Raw genomic sequence first — 26,119 nt, 5'->3', positions numbered from 1 at the left:
CAACGTATCACAGGTTCATCTTGGGTGTGTGTGTGTGTATATATATATATATTATGGAGGGGGAGCACTAAGCAGTGATAAGTAGAGTTGTAATGTTATTATCAGCCCAAATATGCTTGATGCACATATAGCGCTACCAGTCACTGTATGGTGACTGGAAAAGCATCGAGTCAATCTCTTCAATCAGCTCATAGCGTAGTCTGTCTAGTGTCTGTGACTGAAGAGGAGATAACTACTCCAAAATGCTAGCACCTCACAGTCTAGGTTGGTGGTACTGCAAGCTGATCTAAGTGTATACACACCATTTGTCAACAAGTGAGATATATTCTCCATGACAAAACACAAACACAGTGATCAGCTTGTTCCCCAGTTTGAACATGCATCAAGCATATTCAGACTAATAACAACATATATATATATAGTAAAATTTCTTTGTGTATTGTATAGGCAGTAGTTTGAAGTACTCAGATAAAAGCCCAAGACAGAAAATATAAAAAATGTTAAGGAGAATTCAAATAGGTTCAACAATTTATATAAACATATATTGTACCATGGTTCGACATATACCAGTTTTTAAATATACAAATGTATCAATCATTAAAATATTGAAACATATTAAAAACCTATGAATACATAAATATATAAAAATTTAATATACATAAATAGATGAATGAGATTAAGTTGTAAAAGTATAGCTGTATAAAAATAAATATAAAGACATTTAGAATTACAATCATATTAAAAGGTTTTGTAAAATGACATTGTAGAAAATATTTTAATATAAATTTACCCTTACAAGAAGGTGAATAAAATAAAGTCTTTTGAAAAGAGCAAATAAAGAAAAATTATAGCGTTGAGATGAGATTTTTCAGAAAATATATGTAATTAATGTAAGAAAATTTTCTTAGATTAGTTACATATATTTACTGAAAAATCTAAATCTCAACGCTATGATTTTCCTTTATTTGCTTTTTTCATAAGGTTATTTTGTTCACAGTCTTGTAAGGTCATATTTTAAAATATTTTTTACAACACCTTTTAATACGATTGTAATTCTAAATGTCTTTATATATATATATATATATATATATATATATATATATATATATATATATATATATATATATATATATATATATATATATATATATATATTTATACAGCTATGCTTTTACAACTAAATCTCATTTGTCTATCAATATATGTATATTAAATTTTTATATGTGGAGGTGAGTGGCTTAATGGTTAGGGTGTCAGCATCATGATCGCAAGATTGTGGTTTCGATTCCTGGACTGGGCAACGTGTTGTTTTCTTGAGCAAAACACTTCATTTCACGTTGCTCCAGCCCACTCAGCTGGCAAAAATGAGTAACGCTGCGATGGACTGGCGTCCTGTCCAGCTGGGGAACACACGCCATTGAAACCGGGCCCATGAGCCTGGCTAGGCTTTAAAAGGGTGCAAAAAAAAATTTTTTTTTAATATATTTATGTATTCATAGATATTTAATGTTTTTAATAATTGATACATTTGTATATTTAAAAACTGATATACGTTGATCCACGGCACAATACTTGCATGATAACACTTGTTTACACCTATCACAATATATCAAGACAAGTGTGATACTCAGGGGCAGAAATCTAGATTTTGCAATTCCACTGCCACTGGACACTTTCCATTTGCTACTAATATACTTGTGCTTCTTAGCACTATATATATAAATATCTATGCAAGATACTTTCTCGAGATGAATACCACAGTTTTATGGTTTTCTACAGTATATCCACATTAAGTAAAATATACAGAAATATATATATATATATATATGCGAGTAAAAATAAATACAAAAAAGGTGGGTTTTTTGTATGATTGTGTATGTATGTATATATATATATATATATATATATATATATACATCTTAGATTTTTGGGGCCAACCAATTTTGAACAGTCTCAAGTGTAACAGGTCAAAACTGATGATAATTGGAAACTGACTGATGAATAGGCCACAAATGATCTGTCCTGGTTTTTCCTGTCCCTATGTCTTTATTGTCATCCATTATATTCTTATTCCGTTTTTTTTTATTTATATATATAGCGGCGTATGTACACCTTTATACAAACACACACACACATACATACAGGTTTCAGTTTCTGCCTACCAAATCCACAGGCAAGACTTTGGTCAGCCAGGGGCTGTGAAAGACACTTGCCTAAGTTGCCATGCAGTGGTACTGAACTCAAAACCACATAGCTAGGGAGCAAGCTTCTTCTTAACCACACAGCTATACCTGCACCTAAACACACACACACACACACACATCATCATCGTTTAACGTCCGTTTTCCATGCTAGCTTGGGTTGGACGATTTGACTGAGGACTGGTGAAACCAGATGGCTACACCAGGCTCCAATCTGATTTGGCAGAGTTTCTACAGCTGGATGCCCTTCCTAACGCCAACCACTCAGAATATATATATATATATATCAGTATTGTCAAAATGATTGAAGAATCAGCATACTGTCTACTTTCAGTTTCCAAGTACGAAATCCACTCACAAGGTTTTGGTCGGCCTGAAGCTATAATAAACATATATATGTATATATATATATATATATATATATATATATATAGTAGCTGACATACCTGGTAATTCCCCGGAAAGGCGGGCTTATCCCTTGGTTCCGTTCTCATAATTGTTTCGCTAGTCCAGTAACAACAATACAAAGTATGTAGCCCTTAAAACGGTTTTTGTGTATTTATTGAGAATACCAAACTGTCTCACAAAGGATCTTGCTTTTTTAGAATTCCCAATAAGTTATGAATACCCAAATTGTGAAGTCAGTTATGTAATAACATGAAATTAATTACCCTATAATAAGAATTCAAATAAAGTAGCCCAGAAAAGGGCTTTAATACGTTCCTAGAGTATATAGAACATAGGAGGAAATACTAATAAGGTATGTATACTCTAAAATCATGAAACGTTACGTAATAACAGGCTAATCAGATATGAGATAATAACAATTCAAAGTAATTAACTGTGAAAAGCTTATTCATGAATATACCAACACAAACACTTGTGTTGGTATATTCATGAATAAGTCACGAACTGAAATAAGTGGATCTATTGTTTAGGAGAATACTATTTACTTGTTTAAGCGTTGTATTGGATAAATTGAGAAAATAACTAAAATAGTTCAAATACTAAGAAATAAGCATACTGAAAATGAATGAGTTATTTCCTTAGGTGGTTATTCCCAGGAGGAAAAGGGTTATTTCCCTCGGAAGCTTAAAAATTTTACTCCCACCCAAATGTTATTCCTCCCGCCATTTACCCAAACATTTTTTCGAAATCAATTTATACTTAAAACCTCCCCAGACACATAAGCAATGTGCGTGTGAAGTTTAAAAAATCGGTTGAGCCGTTTTGGTGCAAAATGAGGACATACCGATGCACACACACACACAGACATTTTCAGTTTTAATATGTAAGATAAGAACAATAAACATGATCAGATTTATTAAAAAATTTATTCACAATTCTTGCAAAAGTGGTCGATAATTTCTCCAAAATCATTGAAAGCATAACAAATAAATAGAAAAGAGCAAAATGTATTTTATTGCTTCTTTATAGAAGAAATACATTAAAAAAAAAATTAGCAAGACCATTTATAACAAAATGAATGGACAGAAACAGTCAAAACTGTATGAAAAGACTACACTGCATGGAGTGCTATTCTAACCAGTGAATAATAGAACAGCAGCAAGAGCAGTTGTCAGTTATATACCAGAGGAAAAACAGGAACAACCATCTGACACTACAGTGAGGAATAAGAGGAGGAGACAGTAGGTACCTATTTCACATACCTCTGGTTCTTTTTAAGTAGAAATACCTATTTGAATAGCTGGTTTCAATCCTGGCATGGCTAAGGTGTTGATTATCTTAATAATGACACTATTCTCATCATCAGGACTGTTTCAACTGGTTTACAGCAAAGGAAATAACACAGTTCAAATGGCGGTGGTGCTGTCATTTCACTACAAGAGAAAATAGAAGAAACTTCAAATAAGTATCATCTAATCATCTATGAAAGTTAACATATGTCAACACAATCTAAAAACAAACACCTTCATTGCACACCACATGTTCTAGCATAAACAATAGTTCCTGCTCAAATCAAAAAGAAATATCTTTTTGATTGGCTGTTATGAAAGACAAATTCAATTTTTTTTTAAAATTTGTAAATCACCATAAGACTAAAAATTCAACTATAAGATACAGCTCCCATATAATTGCCATCTGAATAAAAAAAAATGTGTGAATAATCTAACAAAATGAATAATGTGAATCTAATAGATGACAGACAAATATTCTTAATTTATATTTGCAACACCATTTGTTAGTTTAAAAAATGGTACTGAGTAAAAATGATGATAAGGAATAAAAAATATATACATTAAGTTGCAAATTTTATTAATGAACACAAAAAATATGTGGTCAAGTAATATCTGAAGGAAATATTTTGTCAATTTTCAGAGCAATGAAAAACAAAAATGGTTTCAGGAAATACAGAAAACAAATCTATACCAACAGAAAATTTAAGAATATTTTCTATTGATTGAAAATGAAAAGAAAAATAAATGGTTTGGAAAATAATAATAATAATAATAAAAAAAAACTATTAGATTTGTTGTTCTGTTTTTATTTAACTCTATGATTTTAATTAGATACAAAACATGATATACTTAAAACAAAATATGATGATAATGAAACAATACTTGTCATTCAAATTTTTGCAAGAAACCTTTCATCTAATATTTTTTTTTTTTATTATAATACAAGGAAAGTTTGTTTTCTTTATTATTTAGAGTCACTGAAAAAATAAATGACAAAAAAGTTTATATTTTACCCAAATAAGCTAAGTTAAAATTAGCCAACAATATTCTTTGGTTTATCCGAGTGAGGAAATTTTCAGTTAGCAAGGAGGAATCAGAATTTTATCAGTTTAGCATTTGAAACTAATACTTTTTTTTTTTAAGAGGCAGCTGTATGCTTGTTGTTTACTAATAAAAATGTAGTAATAATAAATGTATTAAACTTATTTAAAAAAAGTACTTCTCAAAAAATCTTGCCATATAATGTAAGGCAATAATTTAAATGCATTTCTTTTTTCAAAAAAAAAAAAAAAATTTGTAAAGATATTTCAATAATAAATCAGTGCGCAAAATTTTCAGTCAAGGATACAGATTGAATTACGCTAAAAGTGATGGTACAGGGAAGGTGTCTGTATGTGCTGTCACCACCCCCCAGCAGTCAGTCAGTCAATGTCTTTAAACGCTTGGCCAGAGAAAGCTGCACTAACCTCTGTATGCTCATCAAATCCATACATGCAGTACTCACTCCCACGATCAGCAAACATTGAGTAGAAAGCTGGTAACAAGAGAATACCTTTAATACAAACCATCTAAAAGACATGATGGCCAGTGATGAACAACTAGTAATTCAGCTTTCATATAGGGAACATTTCAACTATCTACATTTAAATAGTTATACTAAAACTTAGAAACAATGAAAGTGTGAAGAATATCATAGTTGAAGTCAACACATGCAAATAACCTATTGAAACTGAAGTTGTTGAACCAAGAAATACTATAAAAATGCCCTACTGTTAAAAAGATTAAAAAAAAAAAAATGACCAATAAATAAATAAATAAAATGGAAATAAATAATTTTATTTTGATAGATTATTACAAAATAGCAATTCTGACCAATTCTGAACCCAATTAAGTGGACTTTTGTAATATAATTTTGAAAAGTAAATTAAATAATCAATGGGGAAAGCAAAAAAAAAATGAAACTTTCAAAAGGTTGGTTTATGCTAATAAGGAAAGCAACATTCTAATTTATAAAAAAACTTTGTGTGTGTGTGTGTGTGTGTGTGTGTAAAATTTCAGGTATATTTTGTATAACTACATTCAAATAGCTTTTGTGGTGATATAAATATACATAACTAATTTCAGTATTAATATCCTTCACTTTATCACCAGTCTGGCCAGTCAATAACTGAATAAAATTTACATTATGAAATCATCAGTAGAAAAAGAATAGCTAAATACTAGAGCTAAATAGATATACAGTAAAATAGAAATTAGCACTAGTAATAAGCATATGCCCGTTTAAAAGAAAGGGATCAAGAAATAATTAATCAAACCTGTTAAAACTAAAATATCTAGAAAAATTGAAATTGGCAACATGTCTTTTTCATACATTAAAAAAAAAAAAAGCCATGCAAATTCTTCAAAACTGCAAAAAAAAATTCAATCAAACAATGACCTCTAATATTCAAATTTAATCTGAAAGTTTCAATATGAAAAAAAGTTTGTAATACCAATATTATTATGCCAATAGAGTAATCAACTCAAAACTCTATTTTGGCAGAAAAATATGACGAGATTGTGACTGCAACATCGAAATCTTGGTTTGAGAAAATTCAAAAATGGGAACAAGGGGCATCAATGGAATATGACGGACTACAGAAGTGGTGAGTGAAAACTCCTCATTAGGATTGCTTATCTTCAGTGTGACAGAGCAGAATAAATGTAGCCATACCTCAAATAAAACTGTTCTCTGCCTGCTGCCAATACACTCCAAACTTGTACTCATACCAATAGATGAAAATGAACAAAGACAACAGCTGTTAGCAAGCAATCTACATTGCAATAAGTTTTGAGCCATTTGTGGTTGAAAATCAGAAAATGCTGTAAAAAGAAGTTGATATCAGCAGATTGATGAGTATCGAGTTGATATAGTTAATGCATTTGTGGCTGGCATAGCCTGAGTGAAACCAGCATAATACTTTCAGGAACAAACAGGGAATGATGCACTAATTTAAAACGAAATATTATTGTAATCCTCAAACTAGTCTCAGCTTTCAATCTTGCATTGGTTTTACCATGCTGGCATAGTTAAGTGACAAACTAAAGCACAGTATGAAAATGACATACTTTTCCAATTACAAAATATCAGTTAAGCAAGAAAAGTACACTGAAAAGCCTATCCACAAAATTCAAGGCTTTGTCACATAAGTCAAATGCTTGGTGCCCATGTTTTATAAATGGAGCGTTTTACTATAAATTATGTGAAAAAATTATTACTGAATAATCAAGTGAATAATTACATGAAATATTTAATAAATTTTGAAAATATATCTTTAAAATATAATTAGAATTTCTCTCAAAATATTAGCATCTTCATATAGTTCTATATTTATTTTCTCATGTTAGCACAAGTACTTTTCAACTAGGTAGTGTACCTACCCAAAAAAGGTAGGAATAGAACCTGGTATTAATCAGGCAACTGCTGCAAGTTGTTATATTTCTGTCCAAGAGCTATACACAATGGCTCAAGATCTGATGGTTCATAAAGTGAGTTCTTCAAAGCTTTAACCACCAGCCACTGTAATAACAAATCATTCTGTATCTTCTCCTGTAAATTGCTTTCGTAATTTGTTAAAAGAATTTTAACAATACAATTTCATGTCAGAAACAATTCTTACACAGAAATAATTTATGAGACTACATAACTTCTTGTAGTATGCTTCAATCTAAAGTGTTTAGTTATATCCATTTCAACTGATATACTAATCGAAGCTAATATTTTATTTGAATATATTTTGAAATTTAAAAAGTAAGTAGATAAACCAAAGGAAATGATTCTTTTGTTTCAACTCCAAAAATCTCAGGCTACCTATTTTTAAATACTGTTACATTTGCAAGTTTGTTCCCTTTTAATTCTAAATGCAGAAGGCCATCAACTCAGGATACACTATCAGAATCCTGGCTTTTCACTTACCTTTAGATCTGAAAGAGAAAGTGTAAATCCCCAATGTGGAAGCATTAACATATATTTCAGATTCATCTTTTTTTATATTTCTTCTGCTAATGAGAACACAGAATAAGGCAATTTAGAGTGTGTTGCTGGTATATGAACGCAAACATACACACACACTCTTGGCTAAAACATCTATCACAACCTAAATCATACATTCAACATAACATGGAAATGAATTTTATTTCTCCAAGTAAATATATACAAATCTGCACAAAACAGAATTCAGCAGGGAAGATAGTATAAATGAAGCCGCTTACATATCAATTATCTAAGACCAAAGAAATACCTGTATAGAGAGGCAAGCATCACTGGTGTCGAGGAAGCATTGAGGCACCGTGGTCTCATGTAACAGATTGGTAGTCAAAGCAATGCTCTCAACATTGGCGACCGAGCAATTCAAACATGGTGCTGACAAAGATTGATAGAACTGCATAAATAGAAATCTGTCTGTATCAGAAAAGAAACTGGTCAGACTATAGGCATGTGCTTATAATAAAACCACTGGAATGATGATGGTGTCTGTGCAGGAAAATAAAATATTAAGGCCCCATTCAAACATAACATTAAACCCGGAATATACCAGTTAGGATTTTTTTTTCATGTTGATTGATGCAGTGGTTAAAAACTTTGTTAAATGTTTAAAAAGAAGAAAAAAAAAATGAAGTGACTAAGTTTTACTTGTTTATAAAATCAAATTTCGATGTAGGTTTTTGTAATTTTTTTTTTTTTTTTGCTGCAGAGTTATTTTGATGGAGCAGTAAATAACTATTATACAAGAAAGTTGATAAAATCTAATAGTTTTGGGGGGTTTTTTTTTAGTCTGTGCTTAAAGTGTTTATTAGAATAAAATATATTGCTCTTTTCAAGTACACATTTTTATGTTTCAGAGACATTTTCAAACTAGAGGTTATTTTTTAAAATTATTTGGAAGTAAACATAAAAGAGTTAATTTAATCTGATTTTGTAGTCAATTTTGAATATCAAAACATTGGCTAGTTTATATTTCATACCTATACTCAATGTTATGTGTAAAGGAAAGAAAGAAATTGTTTCTTTAAATTACACAACATTCATGTATTCATTTTAGACATCAAATGATATTAAAATGAAATATATAAAATGTCAATGCTATATTGAGTAATTAGAGAAATTGAGATTGAAAGACTAAAAATGAATTAAGGAACTCAATCTGGCTAATTTTTGAAGAAATAAGGGCTTTCCCCATACTCCTCAAATGAGTCAAGCTTCAGCTAAGTTAAAATAGAATTATTGTAATTCTACCAGTTTTCAAATCAAGTAAAATTGAATGTTAATATTTTCTGTGATTATTTTTCTAAAAACTACAAAATTCCTATTCCAGAAAATGAAAAAGAACTGTAACACAATTATCCCTTTTGATGACATCACTATTAAGAATTATCTTAATTCGATACCAGTATTATTATGGACAATATCAAAGCATTCTTCATTCACACACATTATCATTAACAAAAATTACAAGCAGCAACAGATTAAGATATGTTTACCAGTTCTTCAATTATCAGCCAATTCATTATCGACCTTGAACACAGATCCATGAATGGGACTATAATGGCAGGAAGAAAATCTATTAAATATACTAAAGGATGAATACAGGTTTAAGGGGTGGGGGAGCACAGGGAACAGTAGGTGCTGATGACATTTACCAAGTATATTGTTTAGAAGTGCCATGACAGTCTGTTTTACTTTACAGACCAACATATTTGAGTGGCTGCCGTCTATTAGCTTGGTGTCTCTTGCTCAACTCCAATGGACGAACAAATAGACAGACGGACGGATGCATGCCAGTAGAGGTCACCACTTACCTCTGAATGAGCTGAAAGCAAGATCAGGTAAACCATTAGACAGTCACTTACCAGCATAGGTTGATCAGAAGCAGGCTAGATCAATCATTCATTTAGTGTCACCTTCAGAATGTGTGCCAGTTTCTTCATTACTATCATCAATATCAGCACGGCTGTCTGATGGAATTTCACCATCTTCATATTTATCATAGTGCATCATCTCCATATGCTGGGTGTTGTCATCGTTGTACATTAACTGCTTATCTGGATTTAAAATAAAATTGGAATACCTAAGTTCTAAAGATATAGATTATATGATCTAAGAATTGCAATATTTTGTGATATTTCCTGGTCAAGTTTTCAATGTTTCTCTCCCATATATACAAATTATGTACAATTTTGTGCTTTAAATAGATTTTATACAATAAATGAATCACAGAAAATTATGAAACCAAAATTTACAAAAATGTAAAATGCAAGACATCCAAAATGCTGCAAACGTAAAGAGTAATTTTTTTTTGTTTTTATTTCAGCAGATATCGACATACTCGATGTCATTATATAGTACCAAAGCATAAACATCACACATCATGAATAAGAGGTTTTGAATTTCATAATTCATGTTCAACACAATTGAAAACATTATACTTCATACAAATGCTAGACTTAACACACTTTCTTGATGGTTACATGATTAATTACATATAGGGATAAGATTTCATTAAAGATTGTCTTGCATGACAGAGCCATAAAACATTTCAGTCCCACTATATTATCAGTACTTAACCTATCAGGCTTAGCTCACTTTTGTCTTTTAGTTGCCAAAACAATCTGAAACTAGACCACTAGTATAAACTGTATGCATTTGGCCAGGGACCAATACATTGTTTACTTCAATGAGCATTTGATTACTAAGGAACTGCTACCAAGCCAAGCTCAGTATGGAGTTGGATTACTGGAAAATAGATGAAGGTGTCAAAAGGATGTTGACATGTGTAGCCAACTATACAAAGACAGGGGATTTTCATAATGGATGACAGTGGCTTCACAGAGCAACATTCCTAGAGATCATACATTCATATATAATCAATGTCATGAACACAATTACCAACAGTTATCACTAGTTATCAAATACCATGAAACAATAAGATCCTTAGTTTGTAGGGACCAATTTCACAACTACATAGAAAAAAATAAAATAAGCATAATTGAAACGCATGAACAATTTGACTTGTCAAGCAAGTTTACATAACACTGGTATATCACTCACATGTTTTGGATAACTACATTCAACAGAGTACCACCCACTTTTTGAATAATCTCAACTCTTCTTAATAACACCTCCACCTGAACGCATACATTTCTCCAGCTACCTCTATAATATCTCATCCTTCTTGCCTTTAACCCTCCAACGCAGAGTATAGGCCACTTATAATTGAATTCCATGTCGCATAATTTTTCGCTTCTGTACTTATACTCTGCCATGAATATCCCCCTTTCTCTAGTTCCTTTTGTGTTGATCTACGCCACGAGTTCTTAGGCCTACCCATCTTTCTATATCCATCCGGATTCCACTGTAAAGCACTTTTCGCTGCATTTGGTGTGTCCTTTCTAAGTGTGCTACCAATCCACTTCCACTTTTTCTTAAATATTTGCTCTCTAATCGGAGCTTGATTCGTTCTTTGCCATAGCTCCATATTGCTTATGTGTTCGGGTCATCTGATTTTAAGTATACTATACTTAAACTAATTATTTCTCAATACTTCCTTTTTAATACTGTTTCAATTTGGGTAAGACTTCATTGGAACAATGTTAATTACAGCAAAAATAATAAGCATTCAAAAGAAAACAGTGCAGTAATGAGGTGGCAGTGCTAGCTCTCTAAATTCTTAGAGATTTATAGGACCTTAGTATTTTAATATGCCTTCAAGAGCACATTTTTATTTCATGATATATATTGTACATAAGGATTTACAACATAGTTAAACTCTAATGCAAAGCAACTTATTTCAAATCTTAATTTATTGCTCCAAAATGTAAGTTCTAAAGCTATATGTTATTAATCTTGTGTGCAGTAGTAAATCTTATACATATAGTATACAAGCATGAAGATTTATGCATTCATATCATACACCTGCTTCAGGTCAGCCAGACAGATTCCATTCCACTCCACATTATAAACTGGAGAATATTCGTGTACATTCTGCCAACTAATAAACATGCAATTACAGCACTCTTGCAGCTTATAACAGTAAATTGTATCTCCATTTAGTACTCGTATATATAATTGGGTAAACTAAGAATTGTCTTTAGCAGGGATACAGCTCAGCACAAATTAATCCTCTTCAGCCAATAAGCTGGCATCCCACCAATTTGGTCAGCTATAAACCACAAAATAGCTCAATAAATAAAAATGACAAAATTAATAGTTAGCCGCACTGAGGCAGAATTATAAAAGTGTTTTATCTGATGATCAAAATTATAACTTACCATTTTCTAAATATAAAATTTTCCTGTCACAATTATTGCCTGGTCGCTGCTTCGAATCATTACTATTTGAGTACTGCCTGGTTTCTTGGCTGAATGACCGATAACTTGAATCCTGACTACCAGAGCGATGTTTAAGTTCATGACTCCTTGAATGATATTTACTTAGTTCATAGCTAGGTGAGCCATTTTTAGAATCAGGACTCCGTGATCTATATTTAGGTTCTTTACTACCTGATCTATGTTTAAATTCTCTACTCCGAGACCTTCTATGATGATTTGATTGACGAGAGGAATGACTTCTAGAACTAGAATGACTCCGTGAACGATGCCGACGAGCAATTTTATGTTTTTCTCTACTACTTGATCTTTGACATCGATGACCATGGCTTCTAGAACGTCTCTTCCTAAAAATACAAGAGAAAATAAATTAATGAATTTTTGAGGTTTGATTTTCTAAACCAAACTAATCCAGAAAATACAACATACTTTGGCATTTTTTTCAAGGTAACAGCAAAGTATTTCAAATTTGGACAATGTATTATAAGGTTTTAGAATTTGATGACATTCATACTGCAAAGAACCCAAATGTGAAGTGAAAGTTGAATCTATTTCCAGCTTGATGGAGTAAAGGAAACAATAATGCCCTTGACTAGAGAAAGATTTGGTTTTTTTTCGTTTTTCATTTTGTGGTCTTAAATGTGTTAAATTAATAGCCAGTGTGTCCACGTGTATGGATACATACAAACATAAAACAAAATATCATTCTCATATCTTCCATTCTTAGCTGCCTTCATCATCATCATCATCATCATTTAACGTTAGTTTTCCATGCTGGCATGGGTTGGACGGTTTGACTGGGGACAGGCAAGCCAGGAGGCTGCACCAGGCTCCAATCAAGTCTGGCAAGGTTTCTACAACCAGATGCCCTTCTTTAACGCCAACCACTCCGAGAGTGTAGTGGGTACTTTTTACGTGCCACCGGCACAGGATCCAGTCAGGTGGCACTGGCATCAGCCACGCTCGGATGGTGCTTTTTACGTGCTACCAGCACAGGAGCCAGTCAGGGAGGAGTGGCTGGCATTGACCGAGTTCAGATGGTGCTTTTTACATACCACCAGCATGGGAAGCCAGTCAGGCAGCACTGGCATCGACCCATGCATGAATGGTGCTTATTGTGTGCCATCAGCATGCTTCCTCATGTTATTTTTCAAGTTCAAATTGGTATCATTTTCATTTCTAATAGGATCTACATCAATGCTACAAATGTATATTTAACAGACATCATACTTCTTTTTAATACTCTGTTAGAATTTTTTCTTTTTTTTGGTTGCTAATGAACAAAAGTTTCCTAAACTTCTCATTAACACCATTTCTGCAATTTTCAATCCACTGGTCCAAAGTTGATACAAACTGTGATTAAATTTAACACCTAACTATATATAGGTTGAAAAGAACAATAGAGAGAAATAGCATTAATCAATAGAGGATGACACTGAAAGAGGCCAATGAAGTTATAACAATGACTATAACTCAGAACTAAGCTCAAACTTCATTTTATTTGGGAAAACACCATGATAATTATTATTAATGCTATGATGCTAAAAATATGCAGTGCTAGCGTGGCAGAAATGATTGAGGAGATGTTAAAAGACTTTCAAAGAAAGATTAATCAAGATGATTCTACTGTAGTTACTACAGATTACTCTATCATTATTTATGATTAGGAATAGTAAAATATAAATCTCTCTGAGAGATTTAGAAATGCAATATTTCTAATTTTGTAGATCAGTGACTTTATTTCACTTGAAATTCTATAAGTTTTCAAATGCAAATAAGCACCGACAGCTAGCAAGACAAGCTACTCCAGACTGATGAAGAGCAATAACTCTGAAACTAGTCTCTGGATGCTGGCTTTGCTGGGTGGAGGTGCTTATCTCCCCAGTTTGAAAACTTAAGAACACCTGTTATGTAGCCAACTGGAAACAATGTTTCCTAGGGCTAAATAGCAGTAGCATTCATCCCTTTCCTGGGACTGCCACATTAAGTTGGCAACAAATCATCACTTTATCATGCTGCTACTGTATAAGTCGCTCTGAGAGATTTAGAAATGCAATATTTCTAATAAGACATTTCAGTTTAGTGGAAAACTTTTTCTATCAGAGCATATCTATTACCAATATTTATTACAGTCCTACATTCTTTATCTTGTGGTCTGTCTTGTTGACACTTTATAAATTTGGATGTTAACTTGGTTTCATGAGCTTTCATTCCTTTGTTAGCTAGATGGAATTGTTCTAGCTGTTGAAGTTGCCTTTCTGTGGGCCAGTGACCAAGCTAAGATATTTGCAGACTACCATAAACTGTCTTTGAATGATGCCCATTCAGTGTCGATTTGTTTAGCTGCCAGAAGAGCAAAGCACATTTGGAGTTTAAACTTCAGGACTTGATTCTTTAAAAAAACGAGACACATAAGCATTTGAGTAGAGCCTCACAGAAGTTAACTTATAAATGTACATGAAGTTTTGCTTGCACTAGCAGCCCTCATCAGCAAAGCATAGTATGTAAAGCCACAAAGTACTAACAAACCTCTGCAAATGTAGTCAGGTGTGAGGTATCAGGTGATAAAACTGTGGAATGTGTTTTGATTACCACAAGCCAACTGGAAAGTGTAAAATAGATAAAGCGTTCAAGATTTTTACATCAAGTACCTAATGCAATATGTCAACAAATTTAAATTTTAAGAGTAATCTGGTTCTATGTTAACAAATAAACATTTTTAGACTAGAGTAGCTTACAAGCATATCTTAGGAACATGCCTAGACATCAATTTTTGAAGAAAATTTGCATATGAATTTCTAGTCAAAGGATATTCCCACCAACATTATGTTGGGAGCTTAAAGTAACATCTCCATCTGCATTAACCCCTGCAATTAATACAAACTGGTCTACTTTTCCATCTGGCAAATACCAGTAATTGCCTGCTAGAATGCTAGGGCTATAACAGCTTGAATGCCAAAACTTAATGAAGAAATCAGTTTCAAAAGGATTTGGAATTGACTGGATCCTGGCATCAGAGATGTAAGGCTCAGTACAGTATATATTATACAACCTTTACTGAAATGGGTAGAAAATCATCTTTGCCAAAAATAGTCAAACCCGACAGTCAGTAATTCTGTAGAAAACTGTTTCAACATTTGCATTAAAACTGCTTAGAAAAATTGTCAGTTTTGTGTCCTTTGAAATTATGCTCTAGTATAGTAGGAGATGGCTATACTAGAGCAAAATGCACACTCTTTTAAAAAAATCTAACACTTAAAAACTTAATTTGAATATATTTGATAATTTGTTATGAATGTTTAATGAAAAATTGGTGTGAGCTGATGGTGGAGAGGATCTCAATTGTAGAAGTAGACCAAAGTAAACATAGATACATGTAATGAAGATAAACATAAATAAATGTAACTGAAACAAATGATCCAAAGCCATGGATAGATGTGATACAGACAAACCAGTGAAACCCATAACAGTGTAAAAACAGACTCTCAAATGACAACGAGAAAACTTCAAGTCATAAAAACAAAACTACCTTTCTCTGCTTCTACTCCTCCTGGTTCGACTACGGCTACGCCGCCGTCGTTTTTCTCGTTCTCTTTGCCTCTCCCTTTCTTTCTCCCTTTCCTTTTCTTTCCTACGTTTCTCTTCTCGTTCTTTCTCTTTTTCCCGCTCTCTTTCTTTTTCACGTTCTTCTTTCTCTCTGACAAGTCTAGCTTCTCTTTCTTCTGCAGATTGTAACTTTCTCTAATATAATATACAAATAGTATAATTAATAGAAATAACCAAATACAAAATATTTGATTCTCCAAAGATTATTTATTACTACATTTAAACTTTTCTAAATTATCATTACATTGACGGGTATAGAGCACAGGTTAAATTATATAAATTGAGAGGACAATCAGAGGTAAGTTTAAACTTTTAACTGTTGCTTTTTTTAAATAGGTGCAGTATTCAATCATTAACCTCTGTCTGTTAGAAAAATAAGTAGCACGAAAGGAAAAGTTTTATTTTTCTCAAACAATAGACAAGTGGCTTCATTATTCATTGAAACAAATTCAACTGCATTTTGCTCTAACAAAAACAGTGCATGATCGGAAAACAGTTTTTTGCTCTTGTTAATTTTTAACTTGTTGTTATTGCTGCTTGCTTAGCCAACAAAATCAATAACTCACTTTTCATGCTTCAGTTTGCAACAAATGCCAATGGGAAAGGTTTTTACAAATGAATGAGAGAGAAACAATGTCTCCTCACAAACACATTAGATTTCAACAAATAATTGCTTCTCATTAACATTGTTCCAATTCAATATAGGAAAATCATGAGAGCATGCATAGCAAAACACTGATCATGGTAATACTTTTTAAATATGAAACTGTCAAATATCCTGAATAGTTATCTATTGGTTACTACTTAAACTACTTATATGAGCAAAGAATGGTCTGTCATTTAGATACCAGTATTAAAAAGTATTTTCCAAAATATTTCAAGCTTGAAATTTTGCTCTATATCAAAGTGTTAAAAATATAAAAATCAAAGATAAATACATTGAAGAGTTCTTCACATATGTAATAAAAATGATTTTACAAAAACTACAAATGTTCTGATGCCACAAACCTGCTTTCTTTCTTCAACATATGTTCTGATTCTTGCATAACCAGAATGTTGTTTTCCCATGATATGTTCATCAATACGCTGCTGAATATCTCCAACAACAAGGAGTGCGCCACATACATTACACACTTCCATGGTTTTTTCACTTTCTGGTGTTTGACTGTTTTGCCGGGTTTGCTGAAATGAAAAGATGATTTCAATAAATTATACAAACTAATGCACATCCAGTAGATGTCTTATAATAAAAAAAATTTTTTTAATTACCACACACATTTCAAACTAATGCAAAATTGATGAGAATTGCAGTGACATTTTCAGAATATTAATAATTTCAAATTATTTATTTTAAATATTATTTTCCACACAGGAGAGAAACGGCATGTTATGTCATTAGTCCCTTTTAATCTTTTAGCATTCAGATTACTTTGTCAAATCTTATGCTTGCTTATTCACATTGTTTTAAATTAATCATGTATTATCTCATAAGTTTGAGATTTTGATGATATGATTGTCAATTTTAAGGAATAACATTGTAGGAAAGATGTGAGAAGCTGGATCTGGATAAGTTTGAAGATAAAACAGGTAGAATATGTTGGCTAGATAGAGCCAGTTTGAATGCCAAAGGGTTAAAATAATAGTAGCCCTAATTCTTCCTCTCCTAGTATTTTTAACATTTTTGCTTTTTATATTTACCTCATAGAATAGACAGGTCCATAGATTTACTAATTTATTTAATTGTTTGAATAACTTTCATGTAGAGCTTCCATCAATCAAGCTTGATCATACATCTGCATGTGTATCAACAAGCTTTTCAAGGAAGACAAGCAGTTGCCCATGCAGGCCAAGTATCCCCTCTTTACACCAGTGTTTATCCGAGGAAAAGACCACAGAGTCAGGTCGATAAAGCTTGATATTGTTGTCAAAACACAGAGTCAGGACAGATACTGTGAGGCATAGGTATCATACCAGGCCTTCTAACAATTTCACTAATCCATAGCCCAGGATTGGTATTTTCTTTTTAACTACACAGAAAGGATGAAAGATAAAGCCTCCACAGGATTTGAACTCAGAATGTAAAGAGTTGAAACAAACACTGAGGCATTGTATCCAACACTCTAAACTGCCATTTCACCAATCATAGGTAGATATACTCCAACCTAATGGTAGCTGCTTAACTCCACATATATGGTTTCACATCCATTTTCTGCTAAGACAAATAAGTATAATTTAGAGTAATGTATCTGGTTAAAAATGCAACAATGCTAAAAGCTAATATTCATTTACTCACCATAAGAATTCATACAATATCAAATAGTTATTGCAAATTAAAATTGCTAAATTTTTTTGCAGCCCCCATATCATTAATTTTTGAAAGTGGTCAATTTTCTTTTCTGTAAACTAAATGGTCAGTTTCTTTTATTAGACTGAATTATAAAAGATAAACGTAATTGATGAGTTACATTTTTTGTTATTATGTTTTGTTATCCTACATATGCCAAAGCACTCATTCTTGCTTTATAAAATGCCAACTATCTTGTACTTTTCTGAAATTTGACATTGTAGATTAAAAAATGTCTCCATAATTCAGTGCTTGGTTCTGGATTTAGAGGTTTTAAGTAAAGGAGAGACAAGTATTTCCTAAATAGAATGCCAGTGGCATTTCCGCCAAGACAGAATATTCTAGTAAAAGCAATAAAACACCTGCCTGCAACATATATAAACTCTTAGCTATTCCATTTGTAAAAGGACATACAAAACATCATAAAAATGAGCAAAAAGTTAAGATACAATTGTTTGGTATTTTAACAGAAAATCTTTCAAAAATATAAATTTCTTAATCAGAATAAGACTATTTTCAGCTTACATTTTCTAAAACTTTCCTCTCCTCCCTTAGTAAATCACATAATTTCATAACACCTTGAGCTTCTTCAACTTTTCCTTCACAACCCAAATTTTCTGCCTGAGAAAATAAAAAAAACAAATGCAATAAAATAAATCCAATCTAACTTGAAGAGGTAATTAAGAATAGATATGAGTGATCCATTCATATCGGTGCAAAGGAAATATTCAAATGTTTGATAACAATGCAGACTAGTTTGACACTGACACAAATCAGACATACAGACAAATAGAAATTTATGAAGAGAGAGAGAGAGAGTCATGTAATATACTGCTATATAAACAAAATCTATTACTTGTTTTTCATATATATAAGCCATAATTTTTTATTTATTTATTTATTTCTGAAATATGTTAGGCTTAATTGAAAGACTACAAACAGTTCGTAGGAACAATTTTTCTGTGCATGTAGTTTAAAACAAATTAAGATAATATTGATTTCAAATTTTGGCATAAGGCCAGTAATTTCGGGGGAGGGAGGAAGTTGATTACTATCAACCCCAAAAGGATGAAAGGCAAAATTGGCCTCAGTGGAATTTGAACTCAAAATGTAGTGACAGATGAAAAGCTGCTAAGCATTTTGCCCAGTGTACTAACAGTTCTGCCAATTCACTGCTTTAAAAATTAAGATAATATTGAGCAGTTATTTGGCATCAAGGCGATGTAATCAATTGAATGTGACATGAACAAATTTAATACTAATCTTCTCAACAAGCCACTACCTTAATTTCATTAACTGGATTGTAAAAATTTAAGGTTAATAAAGTTCTAAATCACTGAATGAAGATACTTCAATATTAAGCTTTCTCAAACTATTCTTGGTTCTTCAAGCAAAAAAAAAAAAGTTTTCAATCTAAATATGAATACTATTTAAAACTATTGTTGGTTCTTTCAAGTTTCAAATGAAATTAAGCTAGATAACTCAACTTCTATAGATAGACAACATTCAGTTGGAAACTATAGGATATTTTTATAAAAGTTATGGCAAACATTAAATTATACAGATGTTCTCATCAACTGACTAAGATGTTTATCATGCTGTTTCTAGCTTAGAGTAATCAATGTAGTTACAAGTATTATTTATACAAACTATTTTATTGAAAAGAATACCTACACTTACAAAGCAACCAATTTAATCAGACACCAGTCAATGTAACTTTTGGGCCATGAGAAAAGCAAACGTACAATGGTATGTACTGAATACTTTATAGTTGTTTTTATTTACAGCACACCAAATTTGTACATCAGGCTAGAATAATCTTCAAAAGATTGTTCAAATGATATAATCTATTTTTTTCTACGATACTCAAGATGAACTCACCAAATGCTAATTCTTCCTTGATAGTGTAATTAGTACATACCTGTTGAACTAAATCATTAATCCGTTCAGTTAACATGGCAACTTTTTCTTCTTTCAGAGCAGCAGCATTGCTTGAAGGCTGGAGATAAACAAATAGTTCAGATAAAAGTTTTTTTCAAAACAGCCATGTAAGTTAACATTCATTACCAATACTGCCCAAGACCATTCTTTGTCCTACCTATGCTACCAATCCACAGAAGCTGCCTGTATTTTTCTGGTCAATTAAATCTAAATTTATATCAGTGATAATACAAGATTTCACTAGGTAAAGATTTTGTAATACTGTTACAATTTGTCCTCTGAAATTTTGGTCATTTTTCTCCACACCCATTTTTTAAAATCATTTCTGTAATACTCTCTACCCTTTTTAATATGGATACCAGCTTCAAATTTAGGAGCAGTAACTCGAAATTTGAAGTGTTTTTGAAAGAACAAATGCAGCAGCATGTGAAAAATACAACCATAATCAAGTGGATGATTATATATCAATTTCTGAGAGTGGAAACAACTCAAACAACAAGAGTGAAAACAACAATAAATTGATAACAGAAGCAGAATGAAGTGAAACGTTTTAAAATATTTCTTTCCCATTCTAATTAGTGTTCCTGTTTATTGATAAAAAAAAATACTGATTACTTCTTTTAACAATGTAAGTGTCCCAGACAATCAACATGGAGACCATAAATAAAGAGTAAAAAAGAACAAATAAAGTCCCAGATACTTAGATGAAATTCAGACATTTTTGTCATAAATATTAATAAATGGATAAAAGAAATTAGGCCAATGGGCTACCAATTTGCAGCTCTGATGAATCTTACTTGTAGCTACTCACACATGTATTTCAAAACCAAGTCAACATTTTCATATATGTGACTAATAGTACACTATTTGGGAAAGGAAACTATGGCTTGTTGTTCAAAATACGACCCCTAATGGACACTTTACAAGACACTTCAGTTCTATTAAAAGCCTTGAAAATCATGATAAAGGTTGTTCACAGGTGAAAGACGGTAAGGTATAAAAGCTAGATATGTTTCTAACAAAATATGGCATGAAGGTTTGGAAGACTTATGAACAGATGTTGGGTACTGCTGTAGGTTTTATTTTTGAGAAAAAAAAAATTAAAAAAAAAATGTGCAAGTCAGCATGGCCTGAAATATGGTGTGGTACGGAAATCATCACTTCCATACTATAAACAACACCAAATATTTTTTTGACTAGTATTTCTCTTTGGTCAAGTATGTAAAGGCCTTAGAAGTTGTAATAACATATACAGATGTCATAAGGATGCAAATAAATAAAGAGGGTGTTGATGAATATATAAAAAATAAAAATTAAAACAAAGTAGGGAAATAATCCAACAGCAAAAAGGAAATTTGCTAGTGAGTGTAGAAACAAGAGTCACAATAAATTTCTGTCCATATATGTTCAACCACTTAAAGATATAAGTGGCACACCATTTCTAAAATTCCATCAAAGCAGTTCAATTGAGGCAATATAGATTGATTAAACTGAACTATGAGCTTTTACGAGGTAGACCTGGTGGCAGCAACACTTGCTGTGATATACAGTAAATATGAGTACTGACAAAATTTTTTTTTAAATTTTGTTAATAACCAAATCACAAAGAGTACGAAAGCAATGTACTCAGCTGCAGAATTGAGCTGAGGACAAGCTTTTCCTCAAAAAAAAAAAATCTACAGAGAAATATCCTTTTAAATTTGACTAACTTCATAATAGTTGCAAGATAGCATACTGAGAATGCAAATAGCAGAAATGGAAAGCAACCCAATGGGTGGTCAATTGAAATAACTTTCCAATGAGCATTCTGGAATACTTTATTTTCTCATTTGCCTTATTTTTGACTTTTTAATTTACCCAGAAACGGGGTGGCAAATTCTGCTTCATTAGTGATAATCTACTTTTGTGTACCTCAATTATATGCACTCAAGTGCAAATAAAAATACAAGAAGGTACAATATTCCCTGACGTCCTTTATTGCAACTTTATTAATCCCAAAAGAATATTGGCTACTAACTCATTTTATATGGTAATATTTAAACAAAAATTTTAATAATTTTAGATTTCACTGAATTTACCTGTAATTAAAGTAGTTTTGAGACAAAAATTCCATCATAGACTTATGTAAGAATCTTTTGCTATGTTGTGTTCCAAACATCACCTTAATACATCAATAAACAAAAAAGTTGTTGTTTTATGAAAATAGCCTAAATTCACAATTATTTTACAATTTAACAGAAAGAGTATTTCTAGTTAGAAATATATTATAATGAATAGGTTAAGAAATCTTTTCTTAATATTTTCCTTCCTATATAATTTTTTTTATTACATTGTAAGCATAGGCTGGACAGTTCTGTTATGATTTATATAGAATACATGTTCTTGAATTAGTAAAACAGCAAAGTGAATGCAACTATAAGTCCTTCCTAAAAAATACAGGAAACTTGAGAAATCTTCAGTTTGAATTGTTACAGGTGGACAAGAAACACCAATGAGAAAGCATTGACTATGTTTAATATGGAATCTGGTATGAATGATAAGAGAAGTTAGTTCATGAAGTTAGCCCTAGGTCAGCCCTGATTGATCTAACCTATGATCAAAAGGTAGTGAAGACATCCATTTTACTTTTTTTTTTCCAACCAAGTGTACCCTGGACTATTTTATCCAGTGTCTCTTTTTATTTCCTCTTGTAATGATTCCTTTAGCCACTTTGTTCTAAAAAAGGAATTTCAAGATATTTGCTAATAAACACTGCGTCATCATTATTATCATTTAACATCCATTTTCCATGCTGGCATCAGCTGGATGGTTTGACTGGAGCTCATAAGGCCAGAGGTTGCACCAGGCTCCAATGTCTGTTCTGGCAAGGTTTCTGCCCTTCCTAATGCCAGCCACTCTATAGCGTATATTTTTTATATGTAGCACCAACACCAGTCCTTTTAACACGGTACCTTATTTTCAGCAATACAAATACTATGAAAATAATTTTGTTTATGTCAAAATTTGTAATTGCTTAATACAAAATTCAAACAAGAAATACTTAGTGAAATTAACAAAAAAACTAACTTAAAATATGAAAACATACAACAAATGAGGAATCAAAATCTTCATGAAAAATACTAAACTACTAAAACTTTATTTCTTATAACTATCAGGAACACCAGCCATGTAGCATGTTTACAAATAATCTATAAACATGTTTACCAGGCATATGCTCTAACCAGAAATTCATGTGCCAATGAGGAAGCCTCTACTTAGACACATGACCAGCTAGAAATAGTGGTCAAATCTCCCTCAAGCACACCTACCATCTTTAAAAAGAGAAAGGCACATTAGATGGTGTAATCCTAGATACACTGCATCTGAAAATAAGGTGAATTGGTTATGGTTGGAACACCTTTGACCACAGATCTCCTTGTGGAGTGGGGTGGTGCAAAATAACAGCTTATATTTGTTCTTCAGTTTTGAATAATTTTTACCAATTTCTATCCCTTATTACCTAAACAACAGCATTTTTCAACAAATTTGATACATCTGGAACTCAAAACATTAATATTTCTTAATACTATAACACATCACATTTTACTGGAAAATCTTAAATATTTAAAATGACTAGACTATATAATACATTTTTTAGATCTAACAAATGGTTTTAATGTTTATAAAACAAACGTTTTTACAAATAGTATACTGCCTTTTTTGTAAGAAAAATGCACTGTACTAAAAGAGGTGTATAAACAAATTTGAAAAACAATTTACACTGTACTAAAAGAGGTGTATAAACAAATTTGAATTACTTACTGTTCCCTGGGTACTATTCAAGGCTAAGCGCTGATGGCCTCTTCGAATCCTTCTTTCAACATCAGAAATCAAAGTTTGAAGGAAACGCATAAATTCTTCCTCATATCCCATTTTTTCAAACCGACCACTTTTTGTATACCTTAAAATGATAAATAAGTAAATATAAATCCACTGCCAAAAACAACACTGATAATAATGACTTCAAATTTTGGCACAAGGCCAGCAACTTTGAGGAAGTGGGTTATCAACCCAGAAAGGATAAAAGGCAGAGTTGATCTTAGCAGAATTTGAACTCAGAAAGCCAAGACAGATGAAAAGCTGCTAAGACATTTTACCAATGTACTAACAATTCTTCATGCTTACTGTCTTGAAGCAAGCTGATGATGATAATAATAATAATAGAATAAACACATATTTTTTGGTATAACTTTTGCAATTGATTTTTCTCCCTAATGAGAGTAATGAATTAGATTGTTTCGTAAATTCAAACTTGAGTAGTACATAATCTCTCTCTCTCTATGTATATATATATATAAACATAATTAAGGGATCAGCAAACATTTGCTTCACCACATACCGAAGTTCAGAAATAGCAGCTAAAAAAGCTGAGACTCACAAAGGCAAAAACCTGCTTTCAGGTTGTGCCGATGCATGAATGTTCACCTCGTTCATGCAAGCACAGTTTTGTTAGCATAGTCGAATTTACTACTAGAATATCATACCGATGAAGGAAATTGAGTATTATCGCTCATAATCCAGAAACGCGTCTATGATTAACTTCGAATGGTTAGTTTTCATTTGCTTTTTCTTCTTGTTTTTGCCTTTGTGAGTTACAAGTAATGCTATCTGTTGGAGTCTCAGCTTTTTTAGCTGTTATTTCTGAACTTCGGTATGTAGTGAAGCAAATGTTTGCTGATCCCGTAATTATGTTTATAAATGTATCAGAACTTTAAAATAAGTTCTCCACCGATAATGGTGTTTACATACCGAAGGGCTTGGTAAAAATTATTAATTGTTGATTTATTAATAAATTAATAAACCTTTACCCTTTTAATTGTAATATATATATATATATATATATATATCTATATATATAAAAATGAGAATGTGTGTCTGTCTGTCTGTCTGTCTGTCTGTGTGAATCCCTAAAACTCGAGAACTACGCAACCAATTTCATTCAAATTTTACACATGCCTTACTTAGGGTTCCAGTTGTGTTTTAGTCAAAAAATATTTTAACTTCTTGCAGAGTTCGAGCCCACGGCAACATAATATCTCCTCCACTATTTAAGTATTACGTGTCAAAAGTGAAACAAAAACACTCATGTCAAATACTTTCACTTTAAAAATGAAACTATTCTACTAACTGAAACAATCACATTTCGATACTGTAATGACAGATACTTTCAGAGAGAGAGAAAGAGAGAAAGAGATGTATATGTATACATATACATGTATATGTACACGTATATGCATAGATATATATAGATATAGATCTATATGCATACATGTATATGTATACATATGTGTAGATGTATATATATATAGATAGATGTACATGTAATATGTACACATTTATACATATATATACATGCATACAGATATCTATACATATATACGCCCTTCACACACAAACACACACATTAGTCATTTGTTTTCTTATCCAAAACTACGTCAAAAGTACTGAAAGGATCTTTATGAAATTTGAAAATTATATTCTATGTATAACGGCCATAACTCCCATGAAAATTCATATATTTTTGATGTTGATGAAATTTTAACCCGAACATAACAGATGAGCATTATTTGTAATTCAACGGTACAACAGTGTAAGACTACCCTTTCAGATATACTTACATTGTGATTTCTGCAATGTGGTGCATAAATTGTCAAGTAAATGAGACGCATCTTTGCCTCCACTGATTCACTTGCAAAGTGTTGAGTAAAATTATTTCGTGGCAGACCTCCTTTGGGTCTTTTTATTATCACTGCGACACACATAGTCCCCAGTTGGTAACATTGATTTCAAGGACCTCCTAGATGAGAGACTGGCATTCCACTTAATGTCTATGTTCCATGCTGGCATGGATTGGAGAGTTATTAATGTAGAAATATGGTATCGTAGCTACTAACAGTTGAGGGTTGCGTAGTCTAGACGGCGTT

General features: G+C 31.9%; 1 protein-coding gene across 2 annotated transcripts in view; it reads right to left on the bottom strand.

Annotated features, from left to right (window-relative positions):
• Positions 1 to 3,600: 3,600 nt before the first annotated feature.
• LOC106874954 (uncharacterized) overlaps positions 3,601 to 26,119 on the bottom strand; it is a 35,707-nt gene continuing 13,188 nt past the window's right edge. The window contains exons 4-11 of one of the 2 annotated variants that reach the window (XM_052968233.2): positions 23,958 to 24,096; positions 20,137 to 20,214; positions 18,741 to 18,836; positions 16,880 to 17,053; positions 15,795 to 16,006; positions 12,209 to 12,612; positions 9,791 to 9,982; positions 3,601 to 4,042 (exon numbers count right to left, since the gene is read on the bottom strand). In XM_052968233.2, the coding sequence (XP_052824193.1) occupies positions 9,828 to 9,982; positions 12,209 to 12,612; positions 15,795 to 16,006; positions 16,880 to 17,053; positions 18,741 to 18,836; positions 20,137 to 20,214; positions 23,958 to 24,096 (1,258 nt within the window). In that variant the 3' untranslated portion in view covers positions 3,601 to 4,042; positions 9,791 to 9,827. Of the gene's footprint in view, positions 9,983 to 12,208; positions 12,613 to 15,794; positions 16,007 to 16,879; positions 17,054 to 18,740; positions 18,837 to 20,136; positions 20,215 to 23,957; positions 24,097 to 26,119 lie in introns of both variants that reach the window. The other variant, XM_052968232.2, reaches the window with a different exon arrangement.

The sequence above is a fragment of the Octopus bimaculoides genome, chromosome 5 (assembly GCF_046866305.1).
Source record: "Octopus bimaculoides isolate indiv1 chromosome 5, ASM4686630v1, whole genome shotgun sequence".
NCBI classification, from domain to species: Eukaryota; Metazoa; Mollusca; class Cephalopoda; order Octopoda; family Octopodidae; genus Octopus; species Octopus bimaculoides.
The sequence above is the reverse complement of the archived record's forward strand: the minus strand, read 5'-3'. Positions and strand labels throughout refer to the sequence as shown.